This window comes from Dama dama, chromosome 5 (assembly GCF_033118175.1).
Source record: "Dama dama isolate Ldn47 chromosome 5, ASM3311817v1, whole genome shotgun sequence".
NCBI lineage: Eukaryota > Metazoa > Chordata > Mammalia > Artiodactyla > Cervidae > Dama > Dama dama.
The window spans coordinates 90,946,312-90,962,067 of record NC_083685.1 but is presented as its reverse complement, the minus strand read 5'-3'; the positions used below and the strand labels follow the sequence as shown (position 1 = coordinate 90,962,067).

The window sequence follows — 15,756 nt, the reverse complement described above, 5'->3', positions numbered from 1 at the left end:
TCTCTCTTCTTTCTCACATCTTCTGTACAGTGTGATTTACAGTATTACTCCATTTGCTTTGGAAGAAGCACTCCATACAGCTAAGTATTTGGTATCCTGAGCAAATGGATATAACTTCCATTAAATCCAGAAAATCAGCTGAGATTTCTTTTTGAAACATTTAAAACACTGGAAGTCTGTAACCCATTATTATTGTATAATGTTACTGATGAGAATTCAAAGAGTATTAAGTAATTACTACTCCATCGGTGTTTGTCTTCAATATCTAAGTAAGATTTTAATAAGTTCCTTATAGGCAAAAAAGAAATTCTCTTTAGAATCCCTGAAATATCAAACACAGTGCGTAGACAATCTGTTCAATTTATTTTCAAAAGATTCCTTTTACGTGTATTTACTTAAGTACTAAGACCTATGAATGTGTTAGTTAAGCCTTATCATTGGTCTATTATTTACTATTAAATTTATTATTTAATAAATTATTTATTAAATTTCTTCAATAATTATTTAATTATTAAAATAAAGTATCGGCAACTAATGCATCTATCTAGAACTTTACAACATTTAATTTTTTTTTCATTTATTTTTATTAGGTGGAGGCTAATTACTTTACACTATTGTAGTGGTTTTTGTCATACATTGACATGAATCAGCCATGGAGTTACATGTATTCCCCATCCCGATCCCCCCTCCCACCTCCCTCTCCACCCGATTCCTCTGGGTCTTCCCAGTGCACCAGGCCCGAGCACTTGTCCCATGCATCCAGCCTGAGCTGGTGATCTGTTTCACCCTAGATAATATACATGTTTCGATGCTGTTTTCTCGAAACATCCCACCCTCGCCTTCTCCAACAGAGTCCAAAATTCTGTTCTGTACATCTGTGTCTCTTTTTCTGTTTTGCATATAGGGTTATCGTTACCATCTTTCTAAATTCCATATACATGCGTTAGTATACTGTATTGGTCTTTACCTTTCTGGCTTACTTCACTCTGTATAATGGGCTCCAGTTTCATCCATCTCATTAGAACTGATTCAAATGAATTCTTTTTAATGGCTGAGTAATATTCCATGGTGTATATGTACCACAGCTTCCTTATCCATTCATCTGCTGATGGGCATCTAGGTTACTTCCATGTCCTGGCTATTATAAATAGTGCTGTGATGAACATTGGGGTGCACGTGTCTCTTTCAGATCTGGTTTCCTTGGTGTGTCTGCCCAGAAGTGGTACTGCTGGGTCATATGGCAGTTCTAATTCCAGTTTTTAAAGAAATCTCCACACTGTTCTCCAGAGCGTCTGTACTAGTTTGCATTCCCACCAACAGTGTAAGAGGGTTCCCTTTTCTCCACACCCTCTCCAGCATTTACTGCTTGTAGACTTTTGGATAGCAGCCATCCTGACTGGCGTGTAATGGTACCTCATTATGGTTTTGATTTGCATTTCTCTGATAATGAGTGATGTTGAGCATCTTTTCATGTGTTTGTTGGCCATGTGTATGTTTGTTGGCCATGTGTATGTCTTCTTTGGAGAAATGTCTGTTTAGTTCTTTGGCCCATTTTTTGATTGGGTCATTTATTTTTCTGGAATTGAGCTGCAGGAGTTGCTTGTATATTTTTGAGATTAATCCTTTGTCTGTTGCTTCGTTTGCTATTATTTTCTCCCATTCTGAAGGCTGTCTTTTCACCTTGCTTATAGTTTCCTTCGCTGAGCAAAAGCTTTTACGTTTAATTAGGTCCCATTTGTTTATTTTTGCTTTTATTTCCAATATTCTGGGAGGTGGGTCATAGATGATCTTGCTGTGATTTATGTCAGAGAGTGTTTTGCCTATGTTCTCCTCTAGGAGTTTTATAGTTTCTGGTGTTACATTTAGATCTTTAATCCATTTTGAGTTTATTTCTGTGTATGGTGTTAGAAAGTGATCTAGTTTCATTCTTTTACAAGTGGTTGACCAGTTTTCCTAGCACCACTTGTTAAAGAGGCTGTCTTTTTTCCATTGTATATTATTGCCTCCTTTGTCGAAGATAAGGTGTCCATAGGTCCATGGATTTATCTCTGGGCTTTCTATTCTGTTCCATTGATCTGTATTTCTGTCTTTGTGCCAGTACCATACTGTCTTGATGACTGTGGCTGTTTATTTCCTTAGAATTTTTCAAATGTTTGATACCCATGAGGAATTAATTTCCCACTAAAATTTTCTATCACTGATGAAAATCCTTGTTTTTTAAAACTGTCAATCAGGTCTCTATAAGCTTTTTACACGAATGAACTTAATTTTTCAAATCAAGAAAGCAACAGGAGAGAAAAACATTAAGCAATTTGAATAATAAATGTCATAATGACAATTAGAATGATTCCAAAGTTATGAATTTATCTGGTAATTCTGATAAATCAAACCATATGCTATATAAATTATAAACCATTCCCCAATTGATCATCACTACACGTTGTGGCAATCTATATTTCAGTTGTAAAATACTATGTTTAAATCATGCTATTTATTATATAATCAGAGTTATATGTGTTTCCGAAGTTCAAAAAACTAAATATTTTTTTGTAAAAAGCAAATACTTTTTGCTTGTATGTGGTATCATCTGTCCTTTATTTCTGAACTGAGTCATATATCTGCTAAGAAAAGCACACATAATAAAGGATAAAAATGATAGAACCTATTTTAATACTTTTTCAGTAATTCATTTTACCTAACTGAAATGAAATCACTTTGATAACATTATGAAAAAACATTTAATTTATACAATGTTGAGTAATATATCTCTTAGCAATACTCACCATTCATTAGACTGTAGTGTAGGGGATTCATTTTGGGCTATGTGATATAAGGCACTCATTGCATTCATATTAAATAAAGGAGGTTTCCTTTCCGCTGTAAAAGAAAGAAAACTTTCCTGGTAAAATATATGCCTGTTAAACAGGGACACACAAGTACTGTTTTTTGTTTTTTTTTAAATAATTTTAAACTTCAAGTAGAGTTCAAAGAACTTTTTCAAGTCAATCAATGTGCAGTAAATTGCTGGCTGGATGCTCCACCATTCCTAAATATTTTAGTGTTTATTTTCTGAAACATATTCTCATATTCTACTAAAGAAAGTAACACATCCACTAAATTAGACCATTAACACTGATACATGACTATCATCCAATCCTCAAACCCCATTCAAGTTTCAATCAAGTATTCCAATAATGTCCTCAGTAGCATAAGTGTCCTTTAGTCATTTGTGTCCTTCAAGGGAACTACTTTATCTAAGTTGTTAAATTTATTAACATAAAGTTGTTCACAGTATTTCCTTTTGATTCTTTTAATACCTGTAAAATCTGTAGTGATGTCATATCTTATTTCTGATACGGCTTTGTGTCTTCTCGCATCTTTTCCTGATCAGTTGAACTAGAGGTTTATCAATTGTATTAATTTTCTCAAAGAAGTAGTTTTCAGTTTCACTGATCTCTACTGCTCCTCTGCTTCTATTTAACTGATTTCTGCTTTGATATTTTTATTCTTTGTTATGCTTATTTTGGGTTGAATTTCCCTTTCTTTATCCAGACTCAAGGTGACAGCTGAAGTCACTACCTTGATTATTTTGAAGTACAGAAGACTCTTCAATATCCCTCAATTTTGGTTGGTTCTAATGATTAAATTTGGGTCATACAACTTTGATAGAAATATTACAAAAGTAAATATTTTTCAAATTTATTCTATGAAATGATATATGATTTCAAATGGTTCCATTACTGATAGTATTCACTTTGATCACTTAAGTTAATCAAAAATGATGTTGAATTTTGTCTAAAGCTTTTTCTGCATCTATTGAGATCACTGTATGATTTTTATCCTTCATTTTGTTAATGTGATGTCTCATACCGATTGATTTGTGGATTTTGAACCATCCTTGATCCTTGGAATAAATCCCACTTGATCATGGTGTATGATCCTTTTACTGTATCATTGCATCTAGTTAGCTAATATTTTGTTGACGATTTGTGCATCTATGCTACTATTATTGTGTGGCTGTTGATTTCTCCCTTTAGGTCTGTTTATATTGTTTTATACATTTAGGTGATCCTATGATGGGTACATAAATATTTACAAATGTTATATCCCCTGCTGAACTGACCTTTTTGTCATTATGTAATATTATTGTCTCTTATTGCAGCCTCTTTTTTTTTAATTAAAATTTTTTTTCTCCAGCTTTATTGAGATATAATTAATATATAACACTGTGTAAGTTTAAGGAGTACAATGCATTGATTACATACATTTATATATGGCAAAACAATTCCCACCACAGCATTAGCTAACACCTCCATCCCATCACACAATTCTTATTCCTTTTTTGCTGATGAGAACATTTAAGGACCAGTCTCTTGCAACTTTCAAGTATATAACGTGGTGCTGTGATGAGGTTCACACTCAGGTAACTGACATCTTAAGATTTGACAAGGATTCCCTGGCTGTCTAGTGCTTAATACTTGGTGCTTTCATAGCTGTGGGATGAAGTTTAGGGAACTAAGATCCTACAGTCTTTGAGAGCCTGAAGCCCACCAAGTTTCTCTGTCCATGGAATTTTCCAGACAAGAATACTGGAGTGGGTTGCCATTTCCTCCTCCACAATCTCTGTTTTAAAGGCTACTTTGTCTGATAGTCTTTGTTTTTAAAGTCTATTTTGTCTGATATTTTTAAAATCTATTTTGTTTGAGGCTTTTGAACTATGGTGTTGGAGAAGACTCTTGAGAGTCTCTTGGACTGCATGGAAATCAAACCAGTCAATCCTAAAGGAAATCAACCCTGAATATTCATTGGAAGGACTGATGCTGAAGCTGAAGCTCCAATACTTTGGCCACCTGATGCGAAGAGCCAACTCATTAGGAAAAACCCAGATACTGGGAAAGATTGAAGGCAGGAGGAGAAGCAGACAACAGAGGACAAGAGAGTTGGATGGCATCCCTGACTCAATGAACAGTAAGTATGGGCAAGCTCCGAGAGATGGTAAAGGACAGCGAAGCCTGGCGAGCTGGAGTCTATGGGGTTGCAAAGAACTGGACACAGCTAAGAGACTGAACAAGAAACCCAGTATTCTTTTGGTTTCTATTTACATGGAATATCTTCTTCCATTCCTCACTTTCAGTCTCCATGTGTCCCTCACATCTGGAGTGAGTCTCATGTAGGCAATATATAGATGGGTTTTGTATTTTCATCCATTCAGTCGTTTCATTTCTTTTGATTGGAGAATTTAGTCAACTTACAATTAATTACTGATAAGCATATGTACCCATTACCATTTTGTTAACTGGTTTCTGGCTGTTTCGTAATTCCTTTGTTCCTTTCTTTTTTTCTTGCTCTCCTCCCTTTGTGATCTTTAGTGTTATGTTTGGACTCCTTTCTCTGTATCTTTCACGTCACAGTTTGCATCTTTCTATCTTGTGTATCCAGTAACAAATTACTGTAGTTAATAGTTCTTTTGATTTATTTTCCTTCTAATCCTTTTAAAGTTCTGAAATTTTATACCCTCAATATATACTTTTATAACCAGAAAAAGTGGTAGATTTATTTTTATAAACACCATTGTATAATCATGCCTCAAAACAACAAACTAGGGATCTAGGGATCTTTTTCATCAGATTAACTGTAATCAAGCATATAAACCCACCTATGGAATATCTTGCACTTTAAAATTTCTTGGTCATAGGACATAAGCTATGAGATGGTCCACTGCTTTAAACATAGTTCCATTTATATGCAACAGAACAAAATGTATGCATAAAATCAAACTGCTATAATATGTGGGCAAACAGATTCACATATCTAAATCAAAGTAGTAACCACCTCAGGTAAAGGTAAGTAACTCATAAATGCTTTAGAGACCATCTGTAGATGGCAAATCTAGCAATCACACATATAATCCAAGTGTTTAACAAGTATTCATTAATATTAAGACAATTCTACAGTGGGAAATTATTTAAGATCTAATTTAATAGAGCAAATATAATATACATAACCTAATATATTATATATAACCTATATACATAACCTAATATATATGTATCAGATAACCAAAATGAAACCTTTAAAATATATTGCTCCCTGTAGCGACCAACATAAAAAATAAAAAGCTATAATTTGGTATAGAAATTGAGGTAAAACACAGATCAAAACTTACTACATAGTAATAAAGAACATGCTTACCTAATTCAATACATGTTATACCAAGAGACCATACATCTACTTTTCCATCATACTGTCCTTCATCCATGGCTAAAATTACTTCTGGGGCCATCCTAAAAAACAAATGTCATTTAAATTGAAGTTACAAAAATGTATGCTATTCTTTTAAAATGTAATGACTATCTATATAGAGAACACCTGTGTGGATTCTTGGCAAGACATCTGGACATAATAATTTTGAATATGAGAAATAAATGCATTTCAGGTTGTGAGGTAAATTTTTACCTTTGCATGTATAGTGTGAGACTCATTCTCACCATCTATCATGATCATGTAACAGCATCCTAAAGGAAGGATGCCTGACAGCAAGGCAGTATTCTGTATCTGTTCAAGTTTGCAGGTTCAAATATTGTATATCCTTGAGGACAGTGATTCTCCAACACTCTGGTCTCAGGATTCCATCTAATTTTTGCTTGAAAGAGGGAATTTTATCACTGGCACTGAATACCATCAGTTGCTTCCCTTGAAATGACAAGCTCACTCCACGTATTCCAGAAAGTATCTGTCACACTATCCAACAATGAATAACCATAGCTTGTCAGTCTTCTCTCAAATTAGAATAGTGTTCCATAATAAAAGTGGTTAGGGTAGCTGATAACTGAAATCATCACAAAATTGTGATGTGACTTGGTTATAAAATGAAACACGGGACTTCCCTGAGAGTTCAGTTAAAACTCCATGCTCCCAGACCAGAGAGATCAAGCATGGCCAAAAAAAAATCTAATTCCTGTCTTTCAGTTCAGTCACTGAGTCACGTCCAACTCTTTGCGACCCCATGGACTGCAGCATGCCAGGCTTCCCTGTCCATCACTAACTCCCAGAGCTTGCTCAAACTCATGTCCATCAAGTCGGTGATGTCATTCGACCATCTCATCCTCTGTCATCCCCTTCTCCTCCCGCCTTCAATCTTTCCTAGCATAGCTTTGACTAGACAGACCTTTGTTGGCAAAGTAATGTCTCTGCTTTTTAATATGCTGTCTAGGCTAGTCATAGCTCTGCTTCCAAGGAGCAAGCGTCTTTTAATTTCATGGCTGCCGTCACCATTTGCAGTGATTTTGGAGCCCAAGAAAATAGTCTCTCACTATTTCCATTGTTTCTCCATTGATTTGCCATGGAGTGATGGGACTGGATGTCTTGATCTTCGTTTTTTGAGTGCTGAGCTTTAAGTCAGCTTTTTCACTCTCCTCTTTCACTTTCATCAAGAGGCTCTTTAGCTCTTCTTCACTTTCTGCCGTAAGGGTGGACTCATCTGCATATCTGAGGTTACTGATATTTCTTCTGGCAATCTTGATTCCAGCTTGCGCTTCATCCAGCCCAGCATTTCTCATGATGTACTCTGCATATAAGTTAAATAAGCAGGGTGACAATATACAGCCTTGACGTACTCCTTTCCCCATTTGGAACCAGTCCATTGTTCCAGGTCCAGTTCTAACTGTTGCTTCTTAACCTGCATACAGATTTCTCAGGAGGTAGGTCAAGTGGTCTGGTATTCCCATCTCTTAAAGAATGTTCCACAGTTTGTTGTGATTCACACAGTCAAAGGCTTTGGCATAATCAATAAAGCAGAAATAGATGTTTTTCTGGAACTCTCTTGCTTTTCCGATGATCCAACAGATGTTGGCAATTTGATCTTTGGTGCCTCTGCCTTTTCTAAATACAGCTTGAACATCTGGAAGTTCACAGTTCACATACTGCTGAAGCCTGGCTTGGAGAATTTTGAGGATTACTTTACTAGCATGTGAGATAAGTGCAATTATGCGGTAGTCTGCACATTCTTTGGCATTGCCTTTCTTAGGAATTAGAATGAAAACTGACCTTTTCCAGTGCTGTGGCCACTGCTGAGTTTTCCAGATTTGCTGGCATATTGAGTACAGCACTTTCACAACATCATCTTTTAGAATTTGGAATAGCTCAATTGGAATTCCATCACCTCCACTAGCTTTCATAGTAGTAATGCTTCCTAAGGCCTACTTGACTTTGCATTCCAAGATGTCTGATTCTAGGTGAGTGATCACACCACCATGGTTATCTGGGTCATGAAGATATTTTTTATATGGTTCTTCTATGTATTCTTGCCACCTCTTCTTAATATCTTCTGCTTCTGTAAGGTCCATGCCATTTCTGTCCTTTATTGTGCCCATCTTTGCATAAAATGTTCCCTTAGGATCTCTGATTTTCTTGAAGACATCTCTAGTCTTTCCCATTCTATTGTTTTCCTCTATTTCTTTGCACTGACAACTGAAGAAGGCTTTTTTATTGCTCCTTGCTATTCCTTGGAACTCTGTATTTAAATGGGATATCTTTCCTTTTCTCCTGTCTTTAACTAGGATCTAATGTTCCTATGATGCTTTACCTTTTACTTCGTATGTAATTTGCTATTAAGCATAGTTGCTGACTGCATCAATAAGATTATTACCAGGTACATTTGTGTATGTGGGTAACAGGTACCCATGTGCATTTGTGGAAAGACATATAAATATGAGCTTAGTTCCTGTGTTCCAAATGTACTTTACACAAATTTTTAAATATATTCACTTTATTGTAAACTTTCTATTGTCAATAGCAGGGTGTTTCCAATGTGTTCTTTAAGATGTTGAAGTAAGTTTGAGAAATTATAGTTAGGAAAAATTAAATGAGTAATTTGTTCTTTATTGCAGAATATTTGAGGGTCTTTTTAATATTTAATATTTGTCATTGATGTCTAAAGAGGGGAAGCACTAAGAAATATTCACTGACAGAACCCTTTTTTATAGAGAAGAGGGGACTCTATCTAAACTAGGGTTTTACATAAGAAATTTTTGGTCATCAAGAGTAGCAGTCTTCAAATTTTTTTATTCATTATTTACCTTCAAAGAATTTATAAAAACTACATATCCCTTGCACATTTCTGAACTATACATAAATTTTATAAATAGTTGCAAAGGATATAATGCACAGTATGTGTCCACACACACACACACACACACACACACACACACACACACACAGAATATATGTGCTTTAAAGATACTCAGAACTTGGGGTTGCAGAATTAGTTCACACAATTTGTTAAAAACACTGCTGTGTAATATAATTAGCAAAGGCAGTCTTCACAGTCATATCAATCAGTTAAACCAGAATCACTTTGTGCCAGAAAGTCTGAATTCAATGCAAATAACATGTAAATATGTCACCATGACAACCATGTCACAGTTATAAATTCTACACTAGGGGAAAAGAAGGGAAGGGGGATAACTGGGGAGAAAGAATAAGCAAAGGGTAAAAGAAACAGAAGAGAGATGACTGGAAAGGTACAAGGACTTGCCAAGAGTTTGGGTCCTGACTTCAATATATCTGACAGATCCTGTGTGTTCTCAAATTGTTCCTCTGGTGTAGCTTTGAGGCTCTGACATTCCAGAGCAATGAATCATTGCAATATTCAGGGTGGGTTAGAATCCTTTCTTTTATAAAGCAGGAGTAGGGAGATTTGAAAGGCAGGTGAAAAGATGACATAGTGGGCCTAAGACACCACTTTCAGTATACACAGAGAGAGAAGATACATTTGAAAGTTGAAGATCTGGAAAATTATTCCCTTCAAATTTGCTGACATTAATAATAAATTATTTATGGGTAAAATTAGATGATTCTATTTTCTTGGGCTCCAAAATCACTGTGAATGGTGACTGCGACCATGAGATTAAAAGATGCTTGCTTCTTGAAAGGAAAGTTATGACAAATCTGACCACTTATTAAAAAGCAGAGACATCACTTTGCCAACAAAGGTCCGTACTGTCAAAACCATGGTTTTTCCAGGAGTCACGTACAGATGTGAGAACTGGACCATAAAGAAGGCTGAGCACCAAAGAATTGATGCTTTTGAATTGTGGTGCTGGAAAAGACTCTTGAGAGTCCCTTGGACCGCAAGGAGATCAAATCAGTCAATCCTAAAGGAAATCAACCCTGAATATTCATTGGAAGGACTGATGCTGAAGCTCCAATGCTTTGGCCACCTTACGTGAATATCCAACTCATTAGACCCTGATGCTGGGAAAGACTGAAGGAGAGGGAGCAGCAGCATGAGATGGTTAGACAGCCACCAACTCAATGGACATGAATGTGAGCAAACTCCAGGAGATAATGGGAGACCAGGGAGCCCAGCGTGCTGCAGTCCATGGGGCTGCAAAGAGTCGGACACGACTTAGCAACTGAGTAACAAACTTAGATGGATCTAGAATTTCTTTCAAACTGAGGGGAGAGAGGAAGAGAGGGAGAGGTGAATGCATAGGGCAGGACAGACCACGTGATAATATTGTTGGGCTGAGTGACTGGTATGTAAGGGTTCATTATACTTTCGCCAAGTGTTATGTATCTTTAAAATTCTCCATAATAAAAATAAAAACAAAAAAAATCCAGAGAACTCCAAGTCCACTACCAGTCTTCACGTATTCTTAGTATGAAGATCAATGATATACAGTAAACATAAATCTAAAGAAAATACAAAAATTTCCACTTAGCATTTCTAGCTTCTCCCCACTTGAATTGTTAAATGTCCCCACACCCAACATGATGGCAAATAATAGAAAAGAACGCAGAAAGAGGCAAATTTAAAAAATTGCGGGATGTAAAGGGAGCACTCCAAATCTGTATTTGAAACTAACTATAATATTTAAACTTAAAATGTCCAAAATAACATTTTATTTTCAGGAAAAAGATAAGACACCTTAAAAAATGCACAACCATATACCACCACACACAATTTCAATTATGAGGATCAAATCAAGATAAGATTATTCTTACCAATATGGCGTTCCCACAAAAGAATTGGCAGGAGATGCCATGGAAGCAGATCCAAAGTCAGCAAGTTTCACCTGGCCTGGCTCTGTCAGAAGGATATTTCCTGCTTTGATATCTCTGAGTTTAAGGAACACAAAAAATTATTTCTCTTTCCTTCACTGGATTGTGTAAAACCATGATAAAAATAAAATAAAAATTTGTAAAATAGAAAAGGAGAAATCAAGATAATTAAGTCCTAGGATAATCTCTCAGTTGGGGTAGAATTAGGATACAAAATAGAAAACAAAAAATACAAAATTCATACTTAGTAACAATTTAGTAAGAGAGGAGGCAAAACAGCAACAAAAATCAGACATTCAGGTGATTAAAGTGTAAACTCTATATTTGAGGTCCTGTTTATTGGTACAAATATGGTTTTAAATGGCTTTAAAAATTAAATTTAAACAGCTGACCACTCCTTTACAACGGTAAGATTTCTGAGCCGTCTACTTAATGTAAAAGAAAAAAAAAAAAAAGAAAAGCATTTCATGTCCCCAATCATTTCCAAACCTTAGGATAGTTTTCCTAACTAAATATGAAATGAAAACAAACATTTGGATAATGTAATTAATATCCATGATTGTAGAAAATTACGGATATTTATAAAATGGGACTGTAAGTCCAATGAGCACCATAACATACAATTATCCTTTCAAAAACAGAAAAACTAAGTTCTTAAGCACTTACTATAGTACAGTTCTTACCACAGTACTGTAGCGAACATAAATTAATCTATGTTCCTTCCATTCATTTCTTTTTTTAAATGCAGGGGTACTTTAGGGAATGCTCTGATGGTCCAGTGGGTAGAACTTGGTGCTTTCACTGCTGCGAGCCCAGGTTCTACTCCTGGAGGGGAACTAAGATCCCCCAAGCCACGGAGTGCAAAGAAGTTAGATTATAATTCCAGATCTTCTATTCACTTATTTACTAGTATGCAAATTTTCCTGGACCTTACTCTAGGACCTGATGCTACTATAAAGTTTAACATGTATTCCCTGATTCACACATATAATCAAAATATGATAATTTTCTTCTAAAATAGGCAAAACTAATGTCAACACTAAAAATGCATTATAGAATTGCTTAAAGTTACTATTCATCAAGGATCATCAAGGATTAATACTCAAAAGCATAAAAAGTATTAAGTATCTTTTATTTATCCATAGCATGGAATCAATGGAATAAATCTGGCATTATCAGTTACCAGGAATTCAGAAGATTTAGGTTTAGTTTTAGTCTAAATCTATCTGGCTTTGTAAACTTTGAGAAATTAGTCACAAATTGGGAGATCAGTTTCTTCACTGGTAAAATGAAAAAAGTAATAAGACTATGTAACCCTTATCGTCCTTTCCCTTCCCCAAATTAAATGACTCCACAATTAAATTTCTACCACAAATCTATAAAGCTCACATACACGCAATATCTAAGAGATATTAAGGTTTGATTCCAGACTATCCTTAAAAAGGGAGTAAGCAATAAAGCAAGTCATATGAATTTTCTGGCCTCTCAGTGCATATAAAGGTTATGTTTGCACTACAGTGTAGGTTACTTAGTATACAATAGCCTTACTTTAAAAAACAATGTACATAACTTAATTTTAAAATATTTTACTGCTGAAAAATGCCAAAACAATCATAATGGTAACATTAACGATGACTGATCACAGATCACCAGAACAAAAAAGAAGGATGAAAAAGTTTGAAATACTGTGAGAATTAGCAAAATGTGACAGAAATATAAAGTGAGCAAATGCTACTGGAAAAATGGCACTGAAAGACTTGCTTGACACAAGATTGCTACAGACTTTCAATCTGTAAAAACAAGGTATCAGTGAAGTGAAATAAAGCAAAGCACAACAAAATGTATGCCTGTACTTCAGAAAGTCTGGCATCGTGCATAGACAAAGATAAAACTTATCTTAAACAGATCAAGTGTACCAGTATATTGTTCTTAACATGGACAATCTAAAAAACGAGTTTAGAAGAAATGCTTTTATTTGGCTATAACCAACAAAATTTCAGGGTTAGTAAGTTTCAGGGTTGGTAAATGCAACAAGTCATTGCTTATTAGTATATAGTAATTTTCACAGTGCTTACCTATGGATCATGGTATGAGAATGTAAGTAGGCTAATCCCTGGAGAGCACCATGTGTAATTGCTGCTATTTCCACTTCTTGTAATGGCTTTTTGTGAACTTAAAATAAAAAAAGTTATTTGAAAATACCTTTTATTTTTGTTTAAAAATAAATATGCAAGAATAAATAAATAAATATGCATACCTAATATATAGGGCAATTTTTAAAAACTAACACTGAGCAAGAAGGGATATTCTCCCCAAGATAATAATATAAGCCTACTGAACTTTACAACTAGAATACAGCTATACCTAGCTGTTAAAGTATAGCTCACAGCCAATTTTTGTCTAACCTGACAACAAAAAAAACAATTATTTGGTGACTACAAAAACAAAAATAAAAATGTTCTCCCTTTATTCTCATATACCTTCACTGTGAACAGAAGAACAGATTAAAGTGAATGACAAAGAATACAAAAAAAAATTTAAGTCATAATGAGAGAAAAAAATCACCTTTTTTATGCTACTATATAATATTTAATGATGACTGCATATTATACTGAGAACATAGATTTTTATTCTTTCTGAAAAATCTGTACATTATTTAAGAAATTTCTCATTGAATTCTCATATTATTGTGCTAATACTAGTTTTCCTTAATAATTAAAGGAAACCTACCTTCTAGTAAATCTGAAGCAGATCCTAAACAATATTCCATTACAAGCTACATGGGAAGAAAAGTTATGAAACCATTAAAATATATTATTAAAAAGATTCTATTTGAGATTAAATAAATTTACCAAGAAGAGTTCAAGACAGCTTAAAGCAAAACAAATCCTAGTCACCATTTACCTTAAAAAATGAATATTTATGTAATTTGTCAAATGTGTAAGTAGTGTTAATGGTACATTAATCTTTTATAATACCAACATACAATTACTTGTACAAGATGTGTATTTCAGATATAACTACTACTAAAATTATAAAGGAATATACATATGCTATTACTATTAATCTACAGTATATACTATGCAGCAATACTGAAAATTGCTAGGAAGCAAAAAACTGTTCTCTGAAACTATATATACAAAGCTTAGGTTACAGTTAAAGCAAACACAGAGCATCTAGAACATCTTCTACGTGCCAGGTAAATCCTCACAACTAATTTATGAGGTAGACCCTATCATTATGCTTATTTTACAAATGGAGAAACTTGAGAGACAGAGAGATAATCTCCCCAAAGTCACGTTTTTAAAATAAAAGAGGTCAAAGTTTTTCTTTAACCACAGCCTTGTATTTGAGTACCACCACGACCACCATCAAAATTAAACTGAATGAAAATGCATCCAAGGTTACAAATCTAAGTTCAGTATACTAAAATGAAAATTAACTGTGACTTACTATTTATTCAAAATAATGAATCATTCTTATTTAAAGAAAATTTGCCTTTCTCTTAAAAGATACAGTTATTATGCCCACACTGCTACAATATTACTACCATTATCACCTGATTGGTAACAATGGGGCAAAATTAATTCCCACTTCTTACAACAAAGTCTCTCAACTCTCTAACATTAGTATTATTCAGCCAAGGAATCATAACCAGTTCAGATCTCACCAGGACTCATCAGGACTTCACCAAGATCTTTGTGGTTAAATAGATTACATTTATGTCAAAGATACGCTAGATTTCATCCTCAAATAACAGAACTGCTTTCACTCATGTTTGATAAACCACTTGAAGAATGATACTACTAAAAATATCTGAGAACATTTTACCAGGTACCTAAAAGGTCAGCTAAATCTCTGCAATAAATTTGCAAAACCTGTATCATCTTTGCCTAAGATTCTAGGAAAAGCTGCTCTTTCTCTCAATAAGAACTAACATTTCAGCCAACTAAAATTACAGCAAGGGGAAAGAATATACCTACCCATGCTGTGTGCTCACGTAAATAGCAGCCTTTGTATTCTATACTGTTGGGATGTTTTATTCTTTGTAGAAACTTGACTTCCTTAATAATATCCTGCCATTTCTGTGGGGAGAAAAAAAATGAATAAAGGAAAAAATTATGAACAGCTGCTTTTCCTTAGAAAGTTGTACAAGAAAAAAATAATTATTAGACTAAGACGGGTTATTGAAGACATACAACTTTATTTGTAATATTTAAATACCAAAATAATAAATTAGAAAATTATGTTTATACAGTATATAACTCAATTTACACAACTTATAAAATTATTCCATTCAGGGTAGGACAAATTTTAGTTTTGTAAAACTTACCATCAACAGGTCTTATTAAAATTTTACAACCACACATCAGATATGTTGATGAAAATTATATACCATATTTAGTGATTTTTCTTCAAAAGTTCAACTTCCCTTTCTTAACTGTAGCTTTTTGGTGTATAATTTACATAGCACAAAGTTCATCTATTGTGTTTTTGGCTTATGTTTTCCACCAAACATTAAGGTTTAGTTTGCTTTTTAAATTCAGACGAAGATTTTAAACCCCTAACTGCACACCTTCTAAAATAAAATGTTAGAGAATAATTCATTACTATATGGGAAAGTTCAGAGGAAAAAAAAAAGTATAAAAACATTTTCCTACATATTTTACTAACAGCATTCCTCAATGACAC

At 34.3% G+C, this 15,756-nt stretch overlaps 1 protein-coding gene across 3 annotated transcripts in view; it reads right to left on the bottom strand.

Annotated features, from left to right (window-relative positions):
* Window positions 1-15,756, bottom strand: part of TAOK1 (TAO kinase 1) — a 96,473-nt gene that overhangs the window by 31,279 nt on the left and 49,438 nt on the right. For 2 of the 3 annotated variants that reach the window (XM_061142964.1, XM_061142966.1), the window contains exons 4-9: window positions 15,048-15,149; window positions 13,795-13,840; window positions 13,140-13,236; window positions 11,008-11,121; window positions 6,193-6,284; window positions 2,784-2,877 (exon numbers count right to left, since the gene is read on the bottom strand). In XM_061142964.1, the coding sequence (XP_060998947.1) occupies window positions 2,784-2,877; window positions 6,193-6,284; window positions 11,008-11,121; window positions 13,140-13,236; window positions 13,795-13,840; window positions 15,048-15,149 (545 nt within the window). Of the gene's footprint in view, window positions 1-2,783; window positions 2,878-6,192; window positions 6,285-11,007; window positions 11,122-13,139; window positions 13,237-13,794; window positions 13,841-15,047; window positions 15,150-15,756 lie in introns of those variants that run through there. The other variant, XM_061142967.1, reaches the window with a different exon arrangement.